Here is a 21624-nt window from a genome sequence, read left to right on the forward strand (position 1 = left end):
GGGCTGACGGGCCCCATCCCTCCCCACTAGTGTGCGAGCACGGCTGGCGCTGCTGCCTCATAAACCGGGACCGGAAGATGCCCACCGACTACATCCGCAACGGGGTTCTGTACGTGACGGAGAAGTGAGTGCCCCGCAGGCCCTCGGGCCCCTGTCTCCCATCCTTGCTGTGGCGGCTGTGGCGCTGGCCTCCCCAGCTCCTCTCGCTGAAGGGCCGGGCTTCAGGGGCCGTGCCAGCTCTAGGCGGGTGCCCCCAGGATGCGGGACGCCCATGAACGTGGCTCAGGTGCAGTGTAGGCCGCCAGCCTCAGTCGCCCTCTCTCAGAGCACCAGCTCTGTGGAAAGTGGGTGCGCAGCGGCGGCTGGGAGGGGCGCTCTGCCTGCCGCGTGGGGACCGTGGTGGCAGCAGCCCGGGCGGGCGTCCCTGTGCAGTTGCTGGGTCACATGTCTTCCTTTCTCCTCTTGTAGTTACTTGTGCTTTGAAAGCTCCAAATCTGGTTCTTCCAAGAGAAACAAGGTCATCAAGCTGATGGACATCACGGACATCCAGAAGGTCAGTGTGGGTCCTCTCCTCCCCTCTTCGGTTACCCCTTTCCGGTTGTGGAGGAGAGAGGCCGTGGGGCCGTGAAGCTGGTGGGCCTTGGTTGGAAGTCAGATGTGTTTGCGGTGAAGGAGTGGTGCTGTCGGGAGTCGTGGGGGTGCCTGTGTCAGGGCTCCCCTTCTAGAGGGTCTCCATGCAGAGCCCCCTAGCTCCCCTCAGAGAGTGTCCGCATACCACGGGCTTGCCCCCGTCCTCACAGGTCAGCGCCAGGCGCCTCCCACAGATGGGGAAGGGTTGCACAGTAAGGTGGGCCCGGCCGGGTGCCCCAGCCCCCGCTAACCACTGTGTATCCGCCCCTCGGCCCTGAGATGCTCCCCCAAACCTTGGGTGTGTCCTCAGCCAGTATCCCTCAGTGCGTCACTTGGACAGGGCAGGGCATGTGCGGGGCCCAAAGGGCTTGGCGCACACACTTGGGAGGGGGTGCGCCCCACCTCCAGGGTCTGAGCGTCTGGGACACAGGCCAGCCTAGGCTGGGCGTGGGCCGCAGCTTGCTGGCACGTCAGGAGCACAACCCCCTCGCGCCCCCCCACCCCTGCCAGAGAGATATGCAGTGGCTGGGACAGGGGACGTCCCTGCCCCTTAGGGAGACCCCGTCTCACTCGTGCCTGCTGGGAGAGGGTGGGACTGGGCACGGGTCTGGTTTCTCCGTCATGAAGTCAGTCTGTCCTCTCGTGGTCAGGAAGGCAGGGTTTCATGGGGCTGGTGGTGTGTGGCCCCTGGGAGGAGAGTGCCCGGGGACAGACCTGGTCCTGATCCTTGGAGGGTTCCACGCTGACCATGTGCCGTCATCCCTCAGTACAAGGTCCTCTCTGTCCTCCCGGGCTCAGGCATGGGGATCGCTGTGTCAACGCCTTCGACCCAGAAAGTAAGTGTGGTGTGGGGCACCGGGCCATGGAAGAGAGGTCGGGGGTGCGGGTCTAAATCCCTGGGACATGCGCAGAGCCACTGACCAGCTCGGGACCCGAGGGGGCCCCTTCCTCTTTCCCTCACTGTGGCCGCAGCAGCCTCCTGCCTCTGCAAGTCCGGTCAGGTTCAGGGCCGGGGCCGCAGGGAGGAAGGGGGAGCCGGGAGGAGCCAGTCTCTCGCTGCAGGTGGGCCTGGCGCCCGTGCGGGGGGCAGGGGTCTGCCCTTGGGTACCAGACCCCCTGGGGCCCTGCTCGGCCTGGCCGCAGGGTCAGCACGCGTCTCCGCCCCACCAGCCGCTGGTGTTCGGCGCCATGGTGCACAGAGACGAGGCCTTCGAGACCATCCTCAGCCAGTACATGAAGATCACGGCGGCCGCGGCGGCCAGCAGCGACAGCTAGTGTCCGTCGCCCAGGACGGTGCTGGAAGGCTTTCGTTTGGTTTTTTGGTTTATTTTTGTTTTTTTTTTTTGTTTTTTTGTTTTTTAACAATTTGATAGTGGAAAAACAGTTGGACATCCTCCTGATCTTTCGCAATAATTCCCCTTGACCCGTGGTTTTATTGTGTTCACGCTGCGCTTCCTGGACCCCTTCACGCGGGGGTTGCGGCCTGGGACGGCGCCCGCCCATCCCACAGGGGAGGCGCGTCCCACGAACACGCGGACACGGAGGGCAGGGATCCTCGGAGGCCAGCGGGAAGGAGGACACTCAGGACACGCCTGTGCCAGCCGCCGCCAAGTACAGCCGCCATCCCGCCGCCCTGGACGGAGAGCCCGCGCCCGCGGCGCCCAGCCCTCCAGAGGCCGGAGCGCTTGCACGCCGAAGCCACGGCTGTGAGCACCGGCGTCCCTCTTCCCGGGCGTGAAGGACATCGGTGAGGAGCGGCTCAGAGGCGTCCCGCCGACCACCCTGGGCGGGTCCGTGAGTCTCGCTCCTTCCTGTAGCGAGGCTGCCTGCTGCGCGGCCTCAAGTGGGGCCCGGGACAGGGTGCGGCTCGGTCTGGCCTACACTCGGTGCCAACCATCCACGGGGGCCAGGGAGCCACCAAGGCCACTGGCCATCTGGGCCCTACTAGCCACCGGGAGGCCAGGAGTCGGCGACCCTCGTGGACAGGGAGTGGCGTGCAGGTAGAAGCACAACTTCCACTCTCTGCTCTGGAAAGTAGACCATTGGCCGGGGCTTTCGGGGCCCTCTGAGCACGGGATGCTCTCAGAGGAACGTCAGCCGCAGCACGGCCAGGTGTGGCCTCATGGTGGCGACCTCCAGGGCTGGCGGGGCAGAGGGGGGTGCTCTGGGGCCCTGGGGCGGGAGCGGCCCGGACGCACCGTGGGCCAGGCTGGCTGCCGGTTTGCCGTGGGAGCTGTGTGGGGCCACTCGGGGGCTCACCGGCGGTGGGGAGTGACCGTGAGTAAAGCCCAGAGGTTCAGGGCCGGGTGGTCTGCAGCCCTGACGTCCAGCGGCACACCCCGGGGGTGGGAGCGAGCCGCCCCCCGCCCCGTGCCTGCCAGTGCGCTGGTGGCCAAGGCTGGGGGTGGGGGGAGGGGTCTCTCTGCAGGCTGGGTTGGCCTGGGGACAGGCCTGTGACCTCGGGGAAGGACAGGCTGAGGTCGCGGCAGCTGCTCCCGCCCCCAGCCGGCGCGCTTCCGACTCGATGGCAGTGGCTCCTCGGCCTGCCCTGCGTCCCCTGGGTGTCGCAGACATTGTTGCTTTTTGAAGAAACAGAAGATTATATTTTTTACAGAGAGCAAGCTGTTTTCTTATTTTTGTATCATTTTTCAGATGTAATTTTTACCTTTGCTCCAATCCTAATTTGCTGGTTTGGGTGAGGCCCCGTGGCCTCACTCGCGTCCTCCTTCACGGGGGGCCACGGGGCCACACGCCAGGGACCGGGCCGCGCTCCCAGGGAGCCGCGCCGACCAGCCTGATGAAGCACACAGCCCGCCCGGCCGGTGAGGTCTGAGGGCACCCGCGGCGCCTGCTGCCCCGGTCTGCCTGGCACTGGCGTTCGCACCACCCCGCAGGCCGGCCTCTCGTCGGCCCGAAGGCAGAGCCACTCTGAGTCCTGGCTTTGGCTCCCACTGTGGGTGCAGGGGGACCGGCTCCTGTGGGCCCCGCAGAGGCCTCAGGCACCCTTGGGGACCCTCCCCCAGGGACCCTCCCTCAGTGCCTGAGGCGAGGGGGGACAGGCCGCATTCAGGGGAACCCTGTGGGAGCCGCTCATACCCCTCCCTGGGGCCGCCAAGGGGTTGGCGTGGGGCTCGCCCTCCTCAGCAGAGTGGGTGGTTTGGTTCGAGTCCCTTCTGAGGAGAAAGGGAGATGAAAACTGACCACGTGCGGAGCACGGCCGTGGGGCGCTGGGTAGGGGTACGTGGCCCCCGGGGGCTCCCCGCTGCCCGGCAGAGAGCCCGGGGTTTCTATCAAACTGTGTACATCTGGGCAGATGTTTAATTTCTATGACTAATCACTGAACTAGCGTGAATGTTACATTTTTAGGTCCAAAGCTGAAGTCTGTTTTGGATCTGTAAGTACCCGTTCCTGCTGTCACTCTGTTCAACAGAAGGGTTGTACTGTATGAAGAACTAATGAAAAACCCTGTAACCGTTTTTATAAGAAAACTTTGTTTGTTTAAAGAAGTCTTGTATAAATTATAATTTTTATTTAAATAAACATCAGATGCTTTGTGCTCCAGGGAGGGTGGGGGTGCTTGGCCTCCCCAGCGGGGCCCCTGTGCCTTGTCGGCAGCTGGAGTGGGGCAGGCCGGTTCCCCTCCTGGGGGTCCAGGATCGCCATGACCACCAGTGCTGGAGGGTAGCAGGGGCTTGGGATCCAAAGCTGTCTGGGGCGTGGGCTGTGGGGCAGGGCCATGGAGTGTGGCAGGGGGCATGGGTGCAGACATCGAGGGGAAGCAGGGGTCCAGGTTCCCAAAGTCTGGAAGGCCGGTTCGGGGCATCCAGGCCCGGCACTGGGCGACAGGGCAGTGGGACCATTACTCTACCAGGACATGGAGGAGCCTGGAAAAGGACCCTTGGGGTTGGGGTGCAGGTCCTGAGCAGGACTTCCCTGGGAATGGTGGGCATCTCTGGGACCAGGTGCAACCTGGAGCCCTCCCCCCTGGGGTTTGGGCAGAAGGGTCCCCGGTGGCACCCGTGGCTCAGCCAGTCGAGACACTGACAGTGGAGACCAAGGGATGCAGGAACCAGCCGACATCTGAACTCACCAAAGTCCTGTGTGGAGCTGAGCTGGGCACAGCCAAGGGCGCCAGCCTCCTGCCCCCACGCCCATAGCTCCACCCAGGTCCCACAAAGTGAGTGGGAGCTGAACAGACATTAGGTCTGGTGGGCCGGCCCTGCGCGCGGATGAGCCCCATCCTCCCTTCATCTGTCCATCCGCTGCAGGCAGTCTCAGGGCTGGGACCGCGCTGTGACAGGCCGGTGGTCCCTGGGGGCCAGGCACCCGGTGAACACTTTTGGGACTGCACAGCCCAACAGGTAAGGTCTATGAGCTCCCAGCCCTGCGGGGACCCCTGTTCTGGGGAGGGGGAGGGGTGAGGAGGGGCCGGAGCCCAAGGTGTGGGCGGCAGGGACCCCTCTGCCCACCCTCGCCGATGGGGCTCCTTGTAGCCTGTTTCGTTATTTGATGTGTCCACAAAATAGCAGAAATAGGTCTCCTGGCTCCGGTAAGAGCTCCCCGGGGACCGTATTCAGTAGAATTGGTTTTGTCTGTGGCCGGTGTGTTTCCGCTGGTGCGTTTACAGCAGTCCTCTGCAGGGGGCGTCTCCTGGCTTCACCCGGGCGCCCCTGAAACCAAAGGAGGTACCTTGGTGGCCCCGTGGTTTGGGAGCCTTTATTCTTGGGAGCCCGATTCCCTGCCAGGCTCCCACAATCTGTCTTTCTGACCGCAAGTCGGAGAAGCAGGCGCCCCGGCCTGGGGAGGGTCTGGGGCCCCAGGGACAGGAGCCCTGGAACACTGGCGTGCGACGAGCGGGGAACCTGCTGCTGGCGCTGAAACCGCATTCAGTGAACAAGGGGGTCACATGTGGCCCAGAGAAGTGTTGCCATCAAGTTAGGGACCGAAGGCGGTGGTTACCGCTGTTTGCCTGCAGAACCAACCTGCAAAGCTGACTCCTCACACATCCCCTGCGGCGGAGGCTGGAGGAGGCTTGGGGTGGGCGGCAGGGGTCGTCGGGGCGGGGGTGGGCAGCCACTGCCCGAGACCTGATGATCCAGCAGGGATCCGTGGGTCAATCCAGGAGGCCCCGCCCTGCAGGGGTGTGCAGAGGTGGGGGGGGTCCCGGGGGAGCAATCTGGCCCCTGAAATCAGCACCCCACATGCTGGAGCTGGGAAGCCCACCCCGCCTTCTGCAGGGACCCAGCGCTTCCACGGCCACGGGCTGGCATTGTCGGCGGTGCAGGGCTCCCAGGACGCAGGCGGCAGAGGTGGGGGGCAGGCACCCAGGGACCCACTCCTTTAGAGGGAGGCACTGCTGTCCCTTCTGTATGGGGAGTCAGAGCTGGCACAGATGGGGGACAAGTGGGCAAGGTCCTGAAGTTGGAGCTACTCATAGCTCCTACTTGTAGATGATGGTACGGTGAGAAACCCCAGATCTAGAAATAAGGGTTTTTTTAAAGATTGTATTTATTTGACAGAGAGAACACAAGTGAGGACAGGGAGAAGCAGGCTCCCCGCGGAGCAGAGAGCCTAATGCAGGGCTCGATCCCAGAACCCCGAGATCACGACCTGAGCCAAAGGTAGACACTTCACCGACTGAGTCTCCTATGTGCCCCACGCAGGTAAGTTTTCATAGTAAGAGGCACAATTTCTGGATTCCATATGATACTTTAAAAAAATCAGATTTCTATGTAAAAATAAAAAATTAATCCCAAAATACAGTTTGTTAGGAATATACCTGAACGGTTCAGATACTGTGGGAAACTAGAGAACTGTCAGAAGACCTGAGTGAGGCTTTATGAATGGGAACGTGCCACGTTCCCGGACTGGAAAGCTCAGCCTCGTGATGAAAACGTCTTCTCAAAACGCGCAGCGTGAGGCAGCGGGGTCCGGGGGCCGCGCAGCGCGACTCCTTTCAGGAGAACAGCAACGCCTGCGGGACGAGACCGGATGAGACGGGAGCGAGTGTGCAGGGAGAGAAGAGCCCTGCTCCTGCCGGCTCGGTTCCGGGCCCGCGCGCCCCCGAGCACGCGGACAGCAGGCAGGGGAACCGGAGAAAAGGCACATGTTCTTACTTGATGCTAATAGCTTATTTTGTTGCTGTTCGTGGACACCTTTATAGAAAAAAATCAGAAGACCCAGAGAAGCAGTTAGATCCTGGGCCTTCTTAACAAAACGGCAACAAACTTCTGAAGTCAGGACGAGCCAGGATGAGGGCTTTGGGCTTCTGAGGTCATAGGACGGCACTGGGGGGGTCTCAGCGGGGAAGTAAGGGAAGGTTAAGGTTTGTGCAGACCTAGCTCAGCACCAACCGTCCCAGGGGTTGGCTCACGGCGCCGGGGAGAGGACGGCGCACCCGCCCGAGGGGAAGTTCGATCCTGCTTCTCAGCAGACGGGTGGGGGTGCAGAGGACGCCTCTTGAAGTCTTTAGCTTGAGACAATCTTATGCCCAAGTGGCCTGTCTTGGGGTAGCCTGTCCTGACCCCCTCACACGGATAAACAAGGGAACGGTGCACCGGAAACAGGGGGTCCCCACAAGGGGAGCACGGGGACTTTGGGGGGGAAGTTCCAGCTCTTGGCCTGGGTAACCCCATGTCCTTCGTTTTATTCTTGTTCTTTACACTGTTACGTAGGTGGGGCCTGGGCGCCTTGGTCGGTCCGGCGTCCGACTCTTGAGTTGGGCGCAGGTCATGATCTCAGGGTTGTGGGATCGAGCCTGGGGGTCAGTTGGGCCCTGTACTCAGCGGGGAGTCTGCCCGGGGTTCTCCCCCTCCCCCTGCTCACTCTCAAAACCAAAGGGAGCGCAGCTGTTTTCACGAAACACGCTCTGCTCTGAACGGAACAAGAATTTATAAAAGAAAACCAAACTCTGCCCAAAGTAACTTTATTTTTGTCTTCTCAAACATACCAGAGCAAATACACCGTTTTCCAATCTTGAAACCAGCAAGATTACAAGAAAATGAAGCCACCCTCTCAGGCCATACTTGCCCGTTACCCAGGATCGTACCAGAGCAGCCCCCCCCCCCCCGCCCCCAGCGGCAGGGACCGCCCATCAGGTGCCCACCTGGTGGGAAGAAGCAGGAAAGGGTCAGAGCGTGATGGCTCGTGGTGTTTTCACACCGATGAGTCACCAAGGAAGTTAAAACACAGACTAGCCCTTCTAGATGGCCCTACGTTTTCACTGACCCATCGGTCCGGGTTTTCTTCACCCTGGAGTCCAACGGTTGTGGGGCCTTCCCGCAGACCCAAGCCTCTCGCCCCTGGGGGAATGTCTGAACAGTCCTTCTGGACTGTGCGTGCATCATCGGGAACTCCCGGGGCGTCCCGACCATCACTTGGGCCCCGAGCACAGCCCCAAGGCCTGCAGTTCTGGACCTGGGCATGCGGCCAGCCGTGCAGGAAGCCGGGGACAGGGCCGGCTCTTTCGGTGAACAGAAAACGCCCACCGTGGCCTGGACCAGTTTCCTGAAATGGGCAGTGGGTTGTAGGACAGGCCAGAACTGTTTTGGGGAAACCTTGTGAAGGAGCCCGTCCCACAGCGTGGTTCTGGCCCCCCCAGCCCAGGCCCTGACATGTGGCCGCCGCCCCCGCACAGCACCGCCTGCCCGTCCTTCCAACCAGCAGCGAGCACCCGGGACAGAAAGAGCCCCGCGTGGACTGACTTTCCACACCCAGACTGCGCCCGCCCAGGACCTGCTGAACTGTTGCCTTTGTGCGATTACACGGTGACGTGGTCTACTGGAAAGGCCACGGGTAAAGCTCACTTTGGTGTGACCTGGACGGGACTGAACGATGGAGCAGGAGATCTCGCGTATACTCCAAAACACAAACACCGCAAGGAAATTCGACAAATACCGGCTGTCTGTCGAGCGGACGGGGCCAGCTGCCCCTCCCAACGGCCGAGCACCCCCTCACGTGCCGCCTGGGACAGTCAGGCTGGCTCCGTCTCCGCAAACCAGAGTCCAAGCTGCAGCTTGTATTTCAAATAAAGCTATTTTTGAGGCGTCTTCCACATACCTAATGTGAATACAAAGAAAACAAGGCGAGAGCGCCAACGAGGGACCCCGGGGACCAGGGGTCATCCCTCCAGGGAACCCCTGGCCGCTGGGGCTCTGGCACGTCCGCAAACATTGCGCTAACTATGGGGACGCCACTTCCCGCTGACAAGGACGTTTTCATAAATACATGGAATGAAGCGTGAAGAAAAGCCCAAGTCTGGAGCACGTGCGACCTGGGGTCTGCGGCCAAGGAGCTGCAGGAACGTGAGACCTCGGGACCCACCCCCAACGGGGCGAGGCCACTCGGCCCAAAGTGAACACAGTTCACAGAGCGGATTGTACCCCTCGCGCGCCCGCTTCCTCCCACCGCCCCACGAAGCCCTCCTGTTACCCACTGGGTCGCTGTGAAACGTGGGTCCTCTCAATTTAAAACGGATGCCATGTCCAGAGCTCATGACTGTTCTCGCCCCCGGCCGACTGCCCCAGAGGCACCAGCGCGACGGAGGCAAGGGCTGGGCCTTTGCAGATACAGGGTCTCTCTGTCAGTGTCCTTCTTCCTAAGACGGTCCTGCTCCGAGGTCACTGGAGCCGCCCGGGACACACCCGACCCAGGTAAGTGTGGCCCGAGCCCAGGTTCAGGTGAAGATAACGTGAAGGCCACCGAGTGTTCCAAAACCTGAGCACACGCACACGAGTCTGTCTGGCGGAGAGGGTCGGGGAGCTGCTCGACGCCTCCCATCCAGATGCTAGGACCTCACATCCACCATCGCTAAAATGACTGTGACAGAGCCATGGGTGGGCCCCTGAAAACCGCCGTCGGCCTAAAATCTAAGAAGCCAGAGCCCCAAACTGACAGGGGCCGTTGGCAGAGGCGAGTTCTGTGAAATGCGGTCGGTCCACAGGCTCACAGAGAGCTGAAAAGGCCGGGAACGTTCACGGATTTTCTGACCAAGGAGTTTGTCTAAAATCAAGATCTAACTATCAAAAATAAATTTCTAAATTTAAATGTATATATCAACGTAATTGGTCTGCAGGAATTTTCTTAAATAACGTTCGCTCTTCCCGAGCACAGCGAGGCGGGCGGGGCGTGAGGGCAGCTCAGCCGTCCGACTCCTTTGCGTCCTCCTCGATTCCCCGCGCAAAGAGGCGAACCAGCTGGCAGTGGACCCTGCAGAGACAAAGGGCCTGGCGTGACCCCCTATGACCCCCTGGCCCTCAGCCCAGCAGCTGGTCGAGGGTGGAGGGACCTGGGGGTCTCCTCATGGCTGGCTCTGGGCCCGGCCCCGCAGGGACAGGCCAGGGGTGCAGAGTGACTTACCCACGCTCTTCAGAAGCCTGTCTTGTAAAGGGCGTGGAGGCCCCGAAGGCCGGATTCAACACCCGGCACCCCCTCTTCAGCAGCGTGACCATCCCCAGATGGCCGTGTTCCAAGCTTTCAGGGCCACAGGGAGGGCTCCATGCGGGGCGACGCCCCCATGTGGGATGTGCAGGACATCCGGTCAGCCAGGACGAAGGAGCGCCACCCCAGCCCCCACCCAGGGGTCCATGGGTGGCCGAGGTGCCCCAGAGACCCCGCCTTCCACGACAAGCATGAGGATGAGCGCCATGGGGCTCAGGGGTATGCGTGGTCCCCATCAGCAGGGCCACCTTCCCCCTTTACTAATGGTGTCACAGGCTCCTCCAAGATGTTCAGTAAGAAAAACCCCATAATTGGGGCATCTGGGTGGGTCAGATGGTTAAGCTCCTGCCTTCAGCTCAGGTCATGATCTCCAGGTTCTGGGATCGAGTCCTGCCTTGGGCTCTCAGCTCAGTGGGGAGCCTGCTTCTCCCCTGCCCCACCACTCCCCTGCGCACACTCTCTCTAGCTCTCTGCAAAATGAATAAATAAAATCTTAAGAAAAAAACCCGAAGTCACTTACTGCTCAAACATGGTAATGATATCAAGATACAGACCATATGCTTCCCAAAATAATGCTGTTCCTGGTTTTCAAAGTTTCCTGCATTTTAGTAAATCCTTAGGCCTTTACAGCATTACAACTAATTCCATGTCTTTAACTGGTCAAATCACAAAAGCCGAGTCCCCGCGCAGACAACTGTCCCAGCGGCTTCTCCTGCGGCCTCAGGGCGACCACCCCCAGGGAGGTTGCGAGCCAGACCCCCAGCTCCGGCCACAACCGGGGCCCCCCGAGGTCTGCGGGGCTGCTGGCCCATTGAGCAAATGAAGGAACCGGTCATGCTGTGACGTCTGGGGACAGCAGCACCCTCCCCAAAGCAGCCGACGGTGCCTCGGGGGCGGACGGAATGGGGACGCGGGAGACGCACCCGGGCACGCACCTGACCTCGATGTTGGAACTGCTCAGGACCTCCCCGTCGCAGTTCCAGGAGCTATTGGACACGGGGCAGCAGCAGGGCGGGGAGTCGCTGCACACGGGCCCGAAGCGCGCCTTCCCCCTCTCCTTGAGGTCGCTGTCCTCGTCCTCCATGTGCTTCGACAGGAACTGGAATTTCTTCACACGATAAACTTCGACAAAAGCGAAGTCAAACTAACGAGAGACAAAGAAGGGGGTGGCGTTCTTTGGGCGCCGGGCCGGGGAGGCTGGGCCGTGGGCCGCGCGCCACCGTCAGACGCCCGCCTCCCACCGTGGCCGCAGCGACGGGCACTTTCTAAAGGGTTCAGGCGGGGCGGCTCAGTCGGCGGAGTGGCCGGCTCTCAGCTTCGTCCGGGGTCACGATCTCACGGTCGTGGGATCGAGCCTCCTGCTGGGCTCTGTGCTGAGTGGGGATCCTGCTGGACAGTCTCTCTCCCTCTCCCTCTGCCCCTCCCCTGCTCCCTCTCTCAAAAACAAGTAAACCTTAAAAAAAAAAAAAAAAACAAAACAAAGAAAAGCATTCTGGTGGTTCCTTAGCTGTAACTTGTAGAATTCCTTACCTTTCACAAATGCTAGTTTAAAAGCCACTGAAGAACACCATTAGAGTAGACCTTAAGCACAATTTAACAAAAAACCACTCCTAGATCTTACTAAAATCAGAGACACACCCACAGCCGCAGGCCTCCAGATGCTGCGAGATGCAGGGTCTCCCGCCGCTCACCTGGTCGCACTGGTTGGTGTGCCGGACCAGAAACCGCAGGAAGTTGAACCGGGAGCATTTCCGGATAAGGATGAGGTCAGAAGAGCCGTCTCCCAAGTGCGCGGCTGGGGAGAGGCCCCGGGGGGTCCGGGGACAAGCGCAGGACATGTTTGTGGCGTTGATGGCCAGGAACTTCCCGCAGACCACCTTCCACTCCTCCACCTCCTCTGAAGCAGAAAGGGGCGTCGCGGACGGGACGTTAGAGGTGAGCGGGCGTCCTGAGACCCTCGCCACAAATGCCCCCCGCGACAGGCCCCCAGGCACCAGCACCAAGAATCCTGTGCCGACCGCCGGGCACAGAGGGTCACCAGCCAAAACACGGAGCAGTTTTGCTGGTCCTCACGTGGGGACTTCTGGACAATCTCAAACACAGACCGATCGCCAAGCGTGGCCTGCGAGCTATTTTCACATCTTTACATGGTTGGAAGAAATCAAGAGAAATATGTTGGGACACATGAACCTGCTACGGAACCGAATTTCACGTCCACAGAGTTTGCCGCGGCGCTGCGCCCCTTCCCTTGCAAGTGCCGGGCAAAGCCCAAAGGCGCGCAGGTGAGTCGCAGGAGAGGTCGCTGGGCCCTGGGCAGAGCATTGTGGGGAACGGGAGCCGGGTTGGTGTCCAACCGCGGCATCGCCCTGCCACGGGGCTGGCAAGCAGCCGCTGTCTGCTGCCTGCGGGAGCCCAGGAGAAAGGGAGGTGCGGAGCGGCACCCGTAGAGGGACAGACGCGACGCCCTCCGGGACTCGGAAACGCGTGGTTCTGCACACGGTGGTGACCGTGACTGATTCGGAGACGTTACCCGTGTTCTCCAAACCGTACAACGACTTCTTCTGCTCCTCCTCCAGCTGCTGCTGGCTTTGCCGGCACACGAAGCACCTGAAAGGCAAGGACGTCACCACCCTTCCTGAGGGCGCAGACGCTCGGCGGGGACACGGGACTGTGGGAACTCTCCTGTGACAGCAGGCTCAGTCTCGAGGCTGAGCTAACAATATTTCCTTTGCACGCCAGTTTGAATTCTCCAGATTAGACCTTGTGACAGTGACCTGTGTCCTCAAGTCCTGCTCTAACACGGGTAAACGTCACACGAGCAGGGCACGTCCTATGAGGCCAGGAAGCCGGCGCCCGGAGCCAGGTCTGCGTGGCCCCAGGTTAGCGGAGCTCCAGCAGGAGCAAAGGCCAAGAAAGGTACAAATTCCATGGCCAATAATACACTGGTTTTCCGTGTTCCCATCGCTGCCAAGCAAGTGGACGACTGGGAACTCCACAGTTAGTGCAGACAGTGTCTGTGGTCCCAGGGCCCACTGGACTCCCTGTCCCCCGGGGTACCAAGGGTTTACGCCCCTGAGAGGAGCTCAGCAGTCAGCTTGGCGACGCAACGACAGAAGGAGCTTCTGCCTCTAACTGTTCTGATCTATGGTCTCGAGTCCTTCACTTCAAGGAGGGGAGAGGCGTGGGGACGCGGGACCCCAGAGGCCCTGCGCTGAGCTCCGTCCCTGGGCACGCGAGCGCCACCCTCCCCCGTCGACCTTAGACGATGCCACATGCCCACAACAGGGAAACAGCCCCAAACAGCGTGGCTTTATTTCACGCCACGTGTGAAAACCTGCACGGAAGGGGGTGCTCACCCCGCCCGGCAGGGCTTCCTGTCCCGCGGAGACCCCACTGTGTGTCGCGCCGGCAGAAAAGACACTGTCCCTTCGTAGCAGTGATGTGACAGGAAGGTCTTCAAACCTGAGAACAGAGCACGAAGGAGTCAGTCCAGCATCACCTCCCGGCCACACCGCCCCATGCCACCAGCGCCTCCCGGGAGCCTGGTGACGGGAGCAGGGAGGGCGCCTGGTCTCCAGGGCTGCCCCGACAGTGGCCCCTCCTGGCCTGCCCGCAGGTCGCTGGAGTCTGCTGAAGCCCCTGACGTCCATGCGGCCTGAAGGAGACGCTTCCAAGGGCGGAGCCCCCAGACCCCGTCTGCTCCTCCCAGGCTGTTGGCCACACCCTGGCGTCCCCCAGCCTTGGCCGCCCAGGGTCACCCAGCACAGCTCTGGCATCTGGGAAGAGCTCTGACAAAGTTCACAGCAGCACTGGGCCCAGAGGACAGTGGCCGGCCCCGGAGCCGACTGTGGCAGCCGTCTGCTTTCCGAGGGCCTGGCCGGCCTCGAGCTGACCCCTAAGAGCGAGGCAGGAACCCAGCCCGCCGGTGCAGGGAGTCCCACAGGACACGGGCATGGGGCCCGGGTCACAGTGGGGACCATGCCGTGTCCTGGGAGTGGAACAGTGACACCATGCCCCGCATCAGATAGCAGAGGCCATGGTCACATCCCGTGCGACGGGGACAGCACTGAGCCCCACGCCCCGGGCCCCGGCCCACTGTGCCAGCACCTAGCTTGTGGCTGGGCCCCGGGACACACTCAGTAACCACGTGGCCTGTGCAGAAGCCACTTCCAGTGGCCCCCAGTCCACCCTCCTCCCGCTGCCCATCCCCCTGCTTCTCCCCCCGATACCCCCTCGGCTCCTTGCTAATGTGAAGGGTGCACAGCTGGAACCCGCAGGGCAGCCTCTCCCCAGACGGCGGTGGCCTGTCTCTGCCCGTCCTCAGACCACGTGCCCGTCCACGGGCCCGAAGACGGCCGTCTCTCTCTGCCTCAGAACCACCTCGGGGCGTTGTGGCGCGTCGGGCTCCAGGTGGGGGAGGAGACACGTCCCCGCGGAGGGGCGACTGGGTCGGGACGAGGCCCCACGGGCTCAGGGCACACGGCCAGCTTGGCACCAGGGACGCGGTGCCCATCGTTGCTTTCCCGGACCCTTGTTTATCAGACAGTTCTTCGGGGCCCCTACGATTCACCTTCCGCTCTACTTCTAACTTAGCTCAGTCTCGGCGATGCCTCATGCCCAGCAAGTTACTGTCCCTTTCTCTCCCAAGACAAGGGCTCAGATGTTAACACCTGCGATGCTTCGACTGAACCTAATAGAGATTTGCCCAAAAGTGAACTGGGAAGGGCCGTGACCAGACAAATGGCACCGATCAAACTCGGCCCCGGAGCCCGTGTGGGCGGCAGGTGTGGCCACTGGACTGCGCACTGTCAGACCCCGTCCCGAGGGCGACACCCCTGATGGGAGCAGACCGGCCTGTTCTGCATGGTCTGCAGCGGATTTCCAGTTCCCGCCAGTTCCAGCTCTGGGGCCGAGGGTGGGGGTTCTCGGGGTGCGGGCCCTGCCCTGCGGGCATCCCGAACCCATCGGACGAGCCCCTGCGGCTGCAGGCCATGGAGACCGGCGTGGCGCCGAAGGTCAGACGGCCTCACCTGAGAAGTCATATCTGACGAGACCCATCCACCGCTTCTTCTCGCTGTCCTTGATGATGTCCCCATAGAAGCCGTAGCCCAGGAGGGACACTGAGTACCGCAGCAGTGCGCCGTTGTGATGCACGGAGGACACGTCCATGGACAGCGAGTCCCCTGCGGAGGGAAGCGGTCCCCACTCTGGCGCGCACCCCTGCTGCCCTGGACGGGGCCTGGCGAGCGCGTGCCGACGCGGACGACGAGCGCGGGGAGACGGGGTGCACCCCGGGGGGACTGGGCGCCCACGCGTCACTCTAATGACAGAATTTAATGGACATTTCCAAAACACGTTTGGAAAGCCGTCCTGTCGGGCCCCAGGGAGCACATTCTGGCTGCGAAAGGAGGGGAGTTGCCCGCGACTGAAACAGATGATTGTCAACGTGCCACTGGCCAGCAGCACTTGTGTGGCTTCAGGTCTCAGGGGAGACGCACCGTGGTCGGGGAGGGAGCCACGTGCTTGCGGGGCCAGCGACCAGCAGCACGGACAGCCTCCTGCCCCGGGGCCGAGTGCGCAGGTGCCCAGGAAACACCACATGGAAGGGGCATCGCAGGTGTGTGGATTCGGGCCTGGGCAAGCCTGTCCCGACGGGGCGGGTGCTGCGTCCCAGACACAGAGCGCAACAGAGAGCAGAGCATCGGGCAACCCCAGAGCATGCTGGGGCCAGGGGGTCGGCCTGGGCACACACAGGGACACTAAGGCAGCGGCCAGGTCACAGGGTGCCTGCGACTGTGGGGCGGGGACGCCGGAGGGATCCGAGCCGGGAACCACGGCCCACACAGAGCCCCGCAGGCGGGAGGCCCAGGGAAGCCCGCAAGCCAGCCCCGGCCCGGAGCTTCCCCCATGATCAGTGCCTGCGGGGAGGGACCTACCCACGATGATGTGCAGGGCGGACGTTTCCACATCGTTGGTGCCCACCGTCGAAAAACACACACAGTCTGTCGACCCTAAAGAAGGAAAAAGAAAAGGAAGGTTTTCGATGGCGTCGTAATGATTTAAAACTACAGCAGGTTTCCAACAGGGTGGTCGCGCTTCCTTCTGGCCTTGGATGAAGAAAGGACACGAGGACTAAATAATCCTCGTGCCAAGGGAGACCTGGCCATCTTGAGAGGAACTCGTCAGACGTGCTGAGACGCCCACACGACCCAACTTGCTCCTCACAGAGCTCTCGTGACTGTTCCTCGGCCTGTCTGGGGGAGCAGAGCGCCGGACACGGGGGCGGGGGGACGGGGAGTGTCGCTCCACGCTCTGCACGGCGTGTATGTCCCCCCTGCACACGCCAGCGGCCCCAGGACCACGGGCACCGGTGCAGAGCCATCAGCAGCGGGAACATGGATGCAGAATGAGGGCAACCTGCGAGGTCCCCGCAGAGGCCCGTGGGAGCCCGTGTCCCGACGACAGCGCCCCCCTGTCCACAGAGCACTCTGGGGCCTGTCGCTGGCCAAAGACGCACGGCAGCCACCACCTGACAGACGGGAGGGGACCCCCTGGAACTCGGCGAGCACACGCCTCCCACTGATGTGCTCGACCGCAAGCTGGGGGTGACCTCAGGGCACCCGGCGAGGGCCAGGATCCCCAGGCGTGGTGATGGTGCTGGGAACCTCCACACGTCTGTCCTCCTTCCAGCCGGGGCCCAGTCCAGGTCATTGCTCTCGGCCTGCGTGGGCAGAGTGTCCCGTGGGCCCTTATTTCTCAGACTGCCGAACCCCACTGCCCCGCGACACGGACCCAGCAAGTCGGGGAGGGGCTGAGCGAGCTGAACTGGCTGAAAAAGCCTAGTGTGGACCTCCCGGAGCAAGTGCGCGCCAGCATCTGGAACCGCAAGTCTGGCTGCGTTTTGCGGACCGGGACCTGGCAGGGAGTGACCAGGGTTAGCCGGCACAGCAGCCCGGACGCCGGCGGGTCCAGACACTCCGTCCTCCACCCCCCAACGATCGATGCATCTCCCATCGTCAGTGATGTCCCCCGAAACTGGAAAACAGACGCGCTGGACTGCCAGCCCGTGTCACGTCTTCGACTCACAGACCCTGGCCCAGTCTGCGGCCCGAGGGGAGGCTCGACGTCGTCTGAGCGACGTGGCGCTCCTGATGGCTGTAAGTTACGGTAACACACACGTACGCCTTTAATACGTGCGTTTCTCTTGCTCTGTTCATTTTAACCTGAGAATGTCAGTAGTATCACATTCCAAAAATGAGCCAAAAAGTAAAAATTTTTAAATAAGCATTTAAGACCATAGGAGTTAAGTCTTAAAATATTAAAAATTAACAGCAAACCCGTGCGGTTTCAGAGTCTCCCACAGGCTCCTCTTTAGAACGAAGCGGACCTGGAAAACCAGCACGAACACTCCTAAGAAAACACCCTTGAAAGGGCTATTTTAATTATTCTCAGCTGTGCCCCAAGGTAGTTCTTCGCATCCCCAGGACCTTCCAGAACGCCCGCGGAGCTCCTTCTCCCATCGCACAGCCAGGGCTTTGTTTGCGTTCCGGGCAAGCCATCCTTCACAACACAAGCCGCGCAGACGCCCAGACTTGCCTGCGTTCACAGATGTGGGGCCTCCCGCCCCGGCAGGACCCCGCAGGGACCGCAAGGACTGCAGACAAGAGCAGAGCGGCGAGCGTCTGGTCCCCATCCCGCACGGTGGCCGAGATGCCCGAGGCCTCGCTGGGCCGGACACCCCCATTGGGGCAGCAGAGTCTTGTGACGGATCCTCTCGGGCTCACGTGTGCGTGTGCTGGGACCCCGCAGAACCACAGCCAAGCGGGCCGGGCCCGTGACTGACCTCCAGGACAGCGTGGCGCTCCTCCAAAGCTGCTGGACGCGTCTCATCTAAGGAGGTGTGGGCGGCACAGGCCAAGGCGTCTAGGCCCAGCCCGGCTGGGGTGGGGCCCCGCGGACTTGTGTTCCAGGATTTCCCAAGGCCCTGTCCCTGGATAGGACCCGCGTTCTCTGTCACCCGGTCCCCCGGCAATGAATACGGCAGGTGACCTGACCTGACAGGTTTCAGGGATGGTTTTGCTAACGAGTCAGATTGTTAAAGGAGGTCATCACTCGGCTTGCCAGCACTCCAGACCCTTCTCGGCCCTGGCCTCTGCCCCTCCCCTCTCCGCCCTGCCTCTGGCTCCCTGCTCACACCTCTGGGCCAGAGCCAGACTCCCTCCTGCCCAAGGACCACTGCGCCCCAAGGGCAGGACCATCCTCACCACACTCTGGGCCCTGGGCCAGTGTCACCCCGAGAGGCCTCTCAGAGCACCCTGTCTGCAACAGCGTGTCCCCCACTCGGCTCTCTGTGTCCTGGACCCACGGTGCACCTCCCCACAACCTGGGGGCCCCGCCTCGCCCGTTCCTGGGCCCACAGCAGCGGCCGGCTCTCAGAGGGGCTGGGAAAGCCGTGTTTCCAGGGTGCGTGATCACGGATGGACGGATGGACGACCTGCCCAAGCTCCAGAGAGCCTCCAGCTTGCATGTGGCCCCCGATGGTCTGAAGAGGCCAGGCTGGCGCAGCTGGGGGGACCCGGGTGCCCGCAGGCAAGTCCCTTGAACCCGGTTCCTCCCTTTTAACGTCCAGTGTGCTTTCAACAGCTCATCCCTCAGATGTGACCTAACTCCCCGGGCATTTCCTCAGACATCTGCGTGGCCCAGACTTCGACCAAGAGGAAGCCCTGGCTGGAAACCAAGGTCTGGCCCCAACCAGGCATTGGGACGGGGTTCCGGGACCAAGTCTGCAGAGGCGTGGAGGCTCGGGTGTGCCGACCAGAAATGAGGACAGATGGGCCCAAGGAGAGGGCCCCCTCCTTCTGCGGACTGGCTCCTTCCTCTAGATCCTCAAGTGGAAGGAGACTAGAACTGAGAAGGCATCAGCAGGTCTGGACTCACGGCAGCTGGAGCAGTGATGGGTCTCCAATGCGCTCTGTGTCGGGCCGTCCCAGCCGCCCTGGGGCTGCCACACACCGGCCAGACTCCTGCGGCCCGCTCCTCCCAACGCCAGGCACTCCCTTCCAAGCGCTGGCCTCGGCGTCCCCTAGGAGCCCGTCCCGATCTCCATCAGAACTCGTGCCCCCACCCCAACGCCTCATCTTTGTGTCCCCAGAGCACCAAGACCGACATCACGGGGTCACCCTTATTCCTCCACCCAATGCCTGCTGGCTCCATGGCAGAGCTACACCCGAGTCCCAGCCAACCACATGGCCACCGGCCCAAGCACCATGTCCTCCCTGGGGCTCAGACAACAACACCCAGAACAGAGCGCATGGGGTGGCCTTCAAGCCCATTCAGATGACACTGCCCATGGCCTCTGCGTCTTACCGCATGGCCTTCAGGACTCGAGCCCCAAACTGGGCCCTTGTCCAGGCCCCTCGATGACCCCACTCCTGGCACCCCTACCAGGCAGGTCCCCTTTCCTGGACGCACAGCTCTGGCCCAGCTGACCCTCGGCACACTCGCGTCCCCACACGGCCAGCCCCTCACCTGTCACCTCTTGGAAAGGGCCCTGGGTGCCCCAGCAAGAGAAGCCCCTCGGGGCCACTGTCTGCAGTGTGCCCGCTCTAGTTTCCCGGTGTGCGGGTCCCCTGAGTGGGCAGAGGCCACGCCCATCCCGTCTTCCACCGATCCCCAAGGCCCAGAATGCCCACAGCACGCGGCGCGTCTGTCACCACGACACTCCCGAGCGGCTCCTGAACGTGAACAGCTCAAGCTTGTACATGGTCATGCTCCTGCAGGCCGATGGCTGTACAAGCCGACACGAGAAAACAGTTTCGCAGAGAGAAAAATAAGATTCATGTCGCCCAGGACAGACCCCATGCAGTCGAAGAGAAAAGCCTAACGGGAAGAAGTCGTGTGCGGCGATCGACCCAGAATAAACACATCCGCTGCAGGAGCAACGTTCGTCCCACTTTTCCTGACCGTGGGGCGGGGCAGAGAGGTCCCTCTGGGGGACCTTGGGCCGCTCATCTTGGTCCATGAAGTGGGACCAGGACAGCTGCTCCTTCACAGCTGTCGCAAACGGTGGGAGGGGACATGCTACGTGGGATTTCTGCCCGGACACAGCCCCCATCACTGCCGCCTCGGGGCAGACCCGGGCACTGGACAGGGGTGCCTCCTCCCTGCGGACAATGTTCGCGAAGCCTCGAACCAATTTATATAACTCAACGTGGTGATTTTCAAAGAAGTGAGTACTTCCTACAGTCACCAAACACACTGAGCCAGGAGCGCCTGAGGGGCTCAGTCTGTGGGGTGTCTGACTCCTGGTTTCCGCTCAGGTCATGATCTCAGGGTCATGGGATCGCGGCCCGTGTTGGGATCCACTCTTGGTGGGGAGTCTGCCTGACGTCCTCTCTCTCCTCCCCCTCTGCCCCATCTCCCCCTACCCCTCAAATAAATAAATAAATCTGAAAAAAAATAAACAAAACCCACACTGAGCCAGACTTCTTCAGGACACAGCCCAGGGGCCCATGGGGTGAACAGGCCTGGAACCCCATCCCTCCCCGTCTCACACAGGAAGTCACCCCCCCCCCACTGTGTTAGCCCCCCACCAGTCCCCAGCACCCGCCAGTCTGGGCTGCAAGCCACTTCCAGAAAACCACCTGTTTCCCCAGCTTCCTTTCTCCCTGATTGTGCTCTGGGGTCCCCGTGTTCCCCAGGTCCCCCCACCCCCTGACTGGTCAGTCCTTTGAGAGCAGACCGTACCCCAGCCACCGGCTTCAGTGCCCGTGGGAAGCAGTGCCCAGGGAAGGAAGACAAGATTCTCTCAAATGCAAAACAGGGTCCTGTACTTGGTCAGAAACTGTTTCTCAACAAACTGCCCCAGAGTGGCGGTGACATCACCCTTTCGGTAGCAGAATGACCTTGAAGGAAAACCAAGCTTGATGCTCCCGCGGAAGTGGGGGAGGGATGGGGAGGGGGGCGTCCCCCAGGGAAGTGGGGGAGGGAGGGGGGGCAGTGCCCCTACCCGCGGGGATGATGCCGATCCGGAGCGGGCTGGGCACCAGTGCTGCCCTGGGCTGGTTCTGGTCCACGCCGGCGTCCCGCTGCGTCCTGCCGATCAGGCCATGCAAGACCTCGCTAAACATGCCATCTCCACCGACGCAGACGATTCTGCAGGGGACACGGGCTGTTAGGGTCCCTTCTGCTGTCCCCACAAGGTCATGCCCTCCCCCTGGGCCCCGCCCCCAGCTCATCGCAGAGAATGCCCTCCCCCTCCGCCCACAAGCAGGGGGTTCCCCTTCAGGCCAGACTGCTAAGAAGTAAGCAAACAGGGCGCCTGGGTGGCTCAGTGGGTTAAAGCTGCCGCCTCCGGCTCAGGTCATGATCCCAGGGTCCTGGGATCGAGCCCCACATCGGGCTCTCTGCTCAGCAGGGAGCCTGCCCCCCCACTGCTTCCCTCTCAGCCTACTTGTGATCTCTGTCAAATAAATAAAACCTTTTAAAAAAGGAAAAGAAATAAGCAGACAAAGGCAGAACAGACGTCTCCCTCCACGGCGCTCCACGGCGCTCCAC

At 61.8% G+C, this 21624-nt stretch overlaps 2 protein-coding genes across 6 annotated transcripts in view; one reads left to right on the top strand and one right to left on the bottom strand.

The window, feature by feature from the left end:
* GRAMD4 (GRAM domain containing 4) overlaps nt 1–4136 on the top strand; it is a 73723-nt gene extending 69587 nt beyond the window's left edge. For all 3 annotated transcript variants that reach the window (XM_047742450.1, XM_047742451.1, XM_047742452.1), the window contains 4 exons: nt 31–124; nt 469–553; nt 1398–1466; nt 1801–4136. In XM_047742450.1, the coding sequence (XP_047598406.1) occupies nt 31–124; nt 469–553; nt 1398–1466; nt 1801–1905 (353 nt within the window). In that variant the 3' untranslated portion in view covers nt 1906–4136. The remainder of the gene's footprint in view (nt 1–30; nt 125–468; nt 554–1397; nt 1467–1800) is intronic.
* Nucleotides 4137–7539: 3403 nt separating this feature from the next.
* The window catches only part of CERK (ceramide kinase), a 39486-nt gene continuing 25401 nt past the window's right edge, over nt 7540–21624 (bottom strand). For 2 of the 3 annotated variants that reach the window (XM_047742456.1, XM_047742455.1), the window contains 8 exons: nt 21077–21222; nt 16005–16079; nt 15099–15251; nt 13425–13530; nt 12599–12675; nt 11760–11965; nt 11004–11212; nt 7540–9837 (listed from right to left, as the gene is read on the bottom strand). In XM_047742456.1, the coding sequence (XP_047598412.1) occupies nt 9768–9837; nt 11004–11212; nt 11760–11965; nt 12599–12675; nt 13425–13530; nt 15099–15251; nt 16005–16079; nt 21077–21222 (1042 nt within the window). In that variant the 3' untranslated portion in view covers nt 7540–9767. The remainder of the gene's footprint in view (nt 9838–11003; nt 11213–11759; nt 11966–12598; nt 12676–13424; nt 13531–15098; nt 15252–16004; nt 16080–21076; nt 21223–21624) is intronic. The other variant, XM_047742454.1, reaches the window with a different exon arrangement.

Source organism: Lutra lutra, chromosome 8 (assembly GCF_902655055.1).
Source record: "Lutra lutra chromosome 8, mLutLut1.2, whole genome shotgun sequence".
NCBI lineage: Eukaryota > Metazoa > Chordata > Mammalia > Carnivora > Mustelidae > Lutra > Lutra lutra.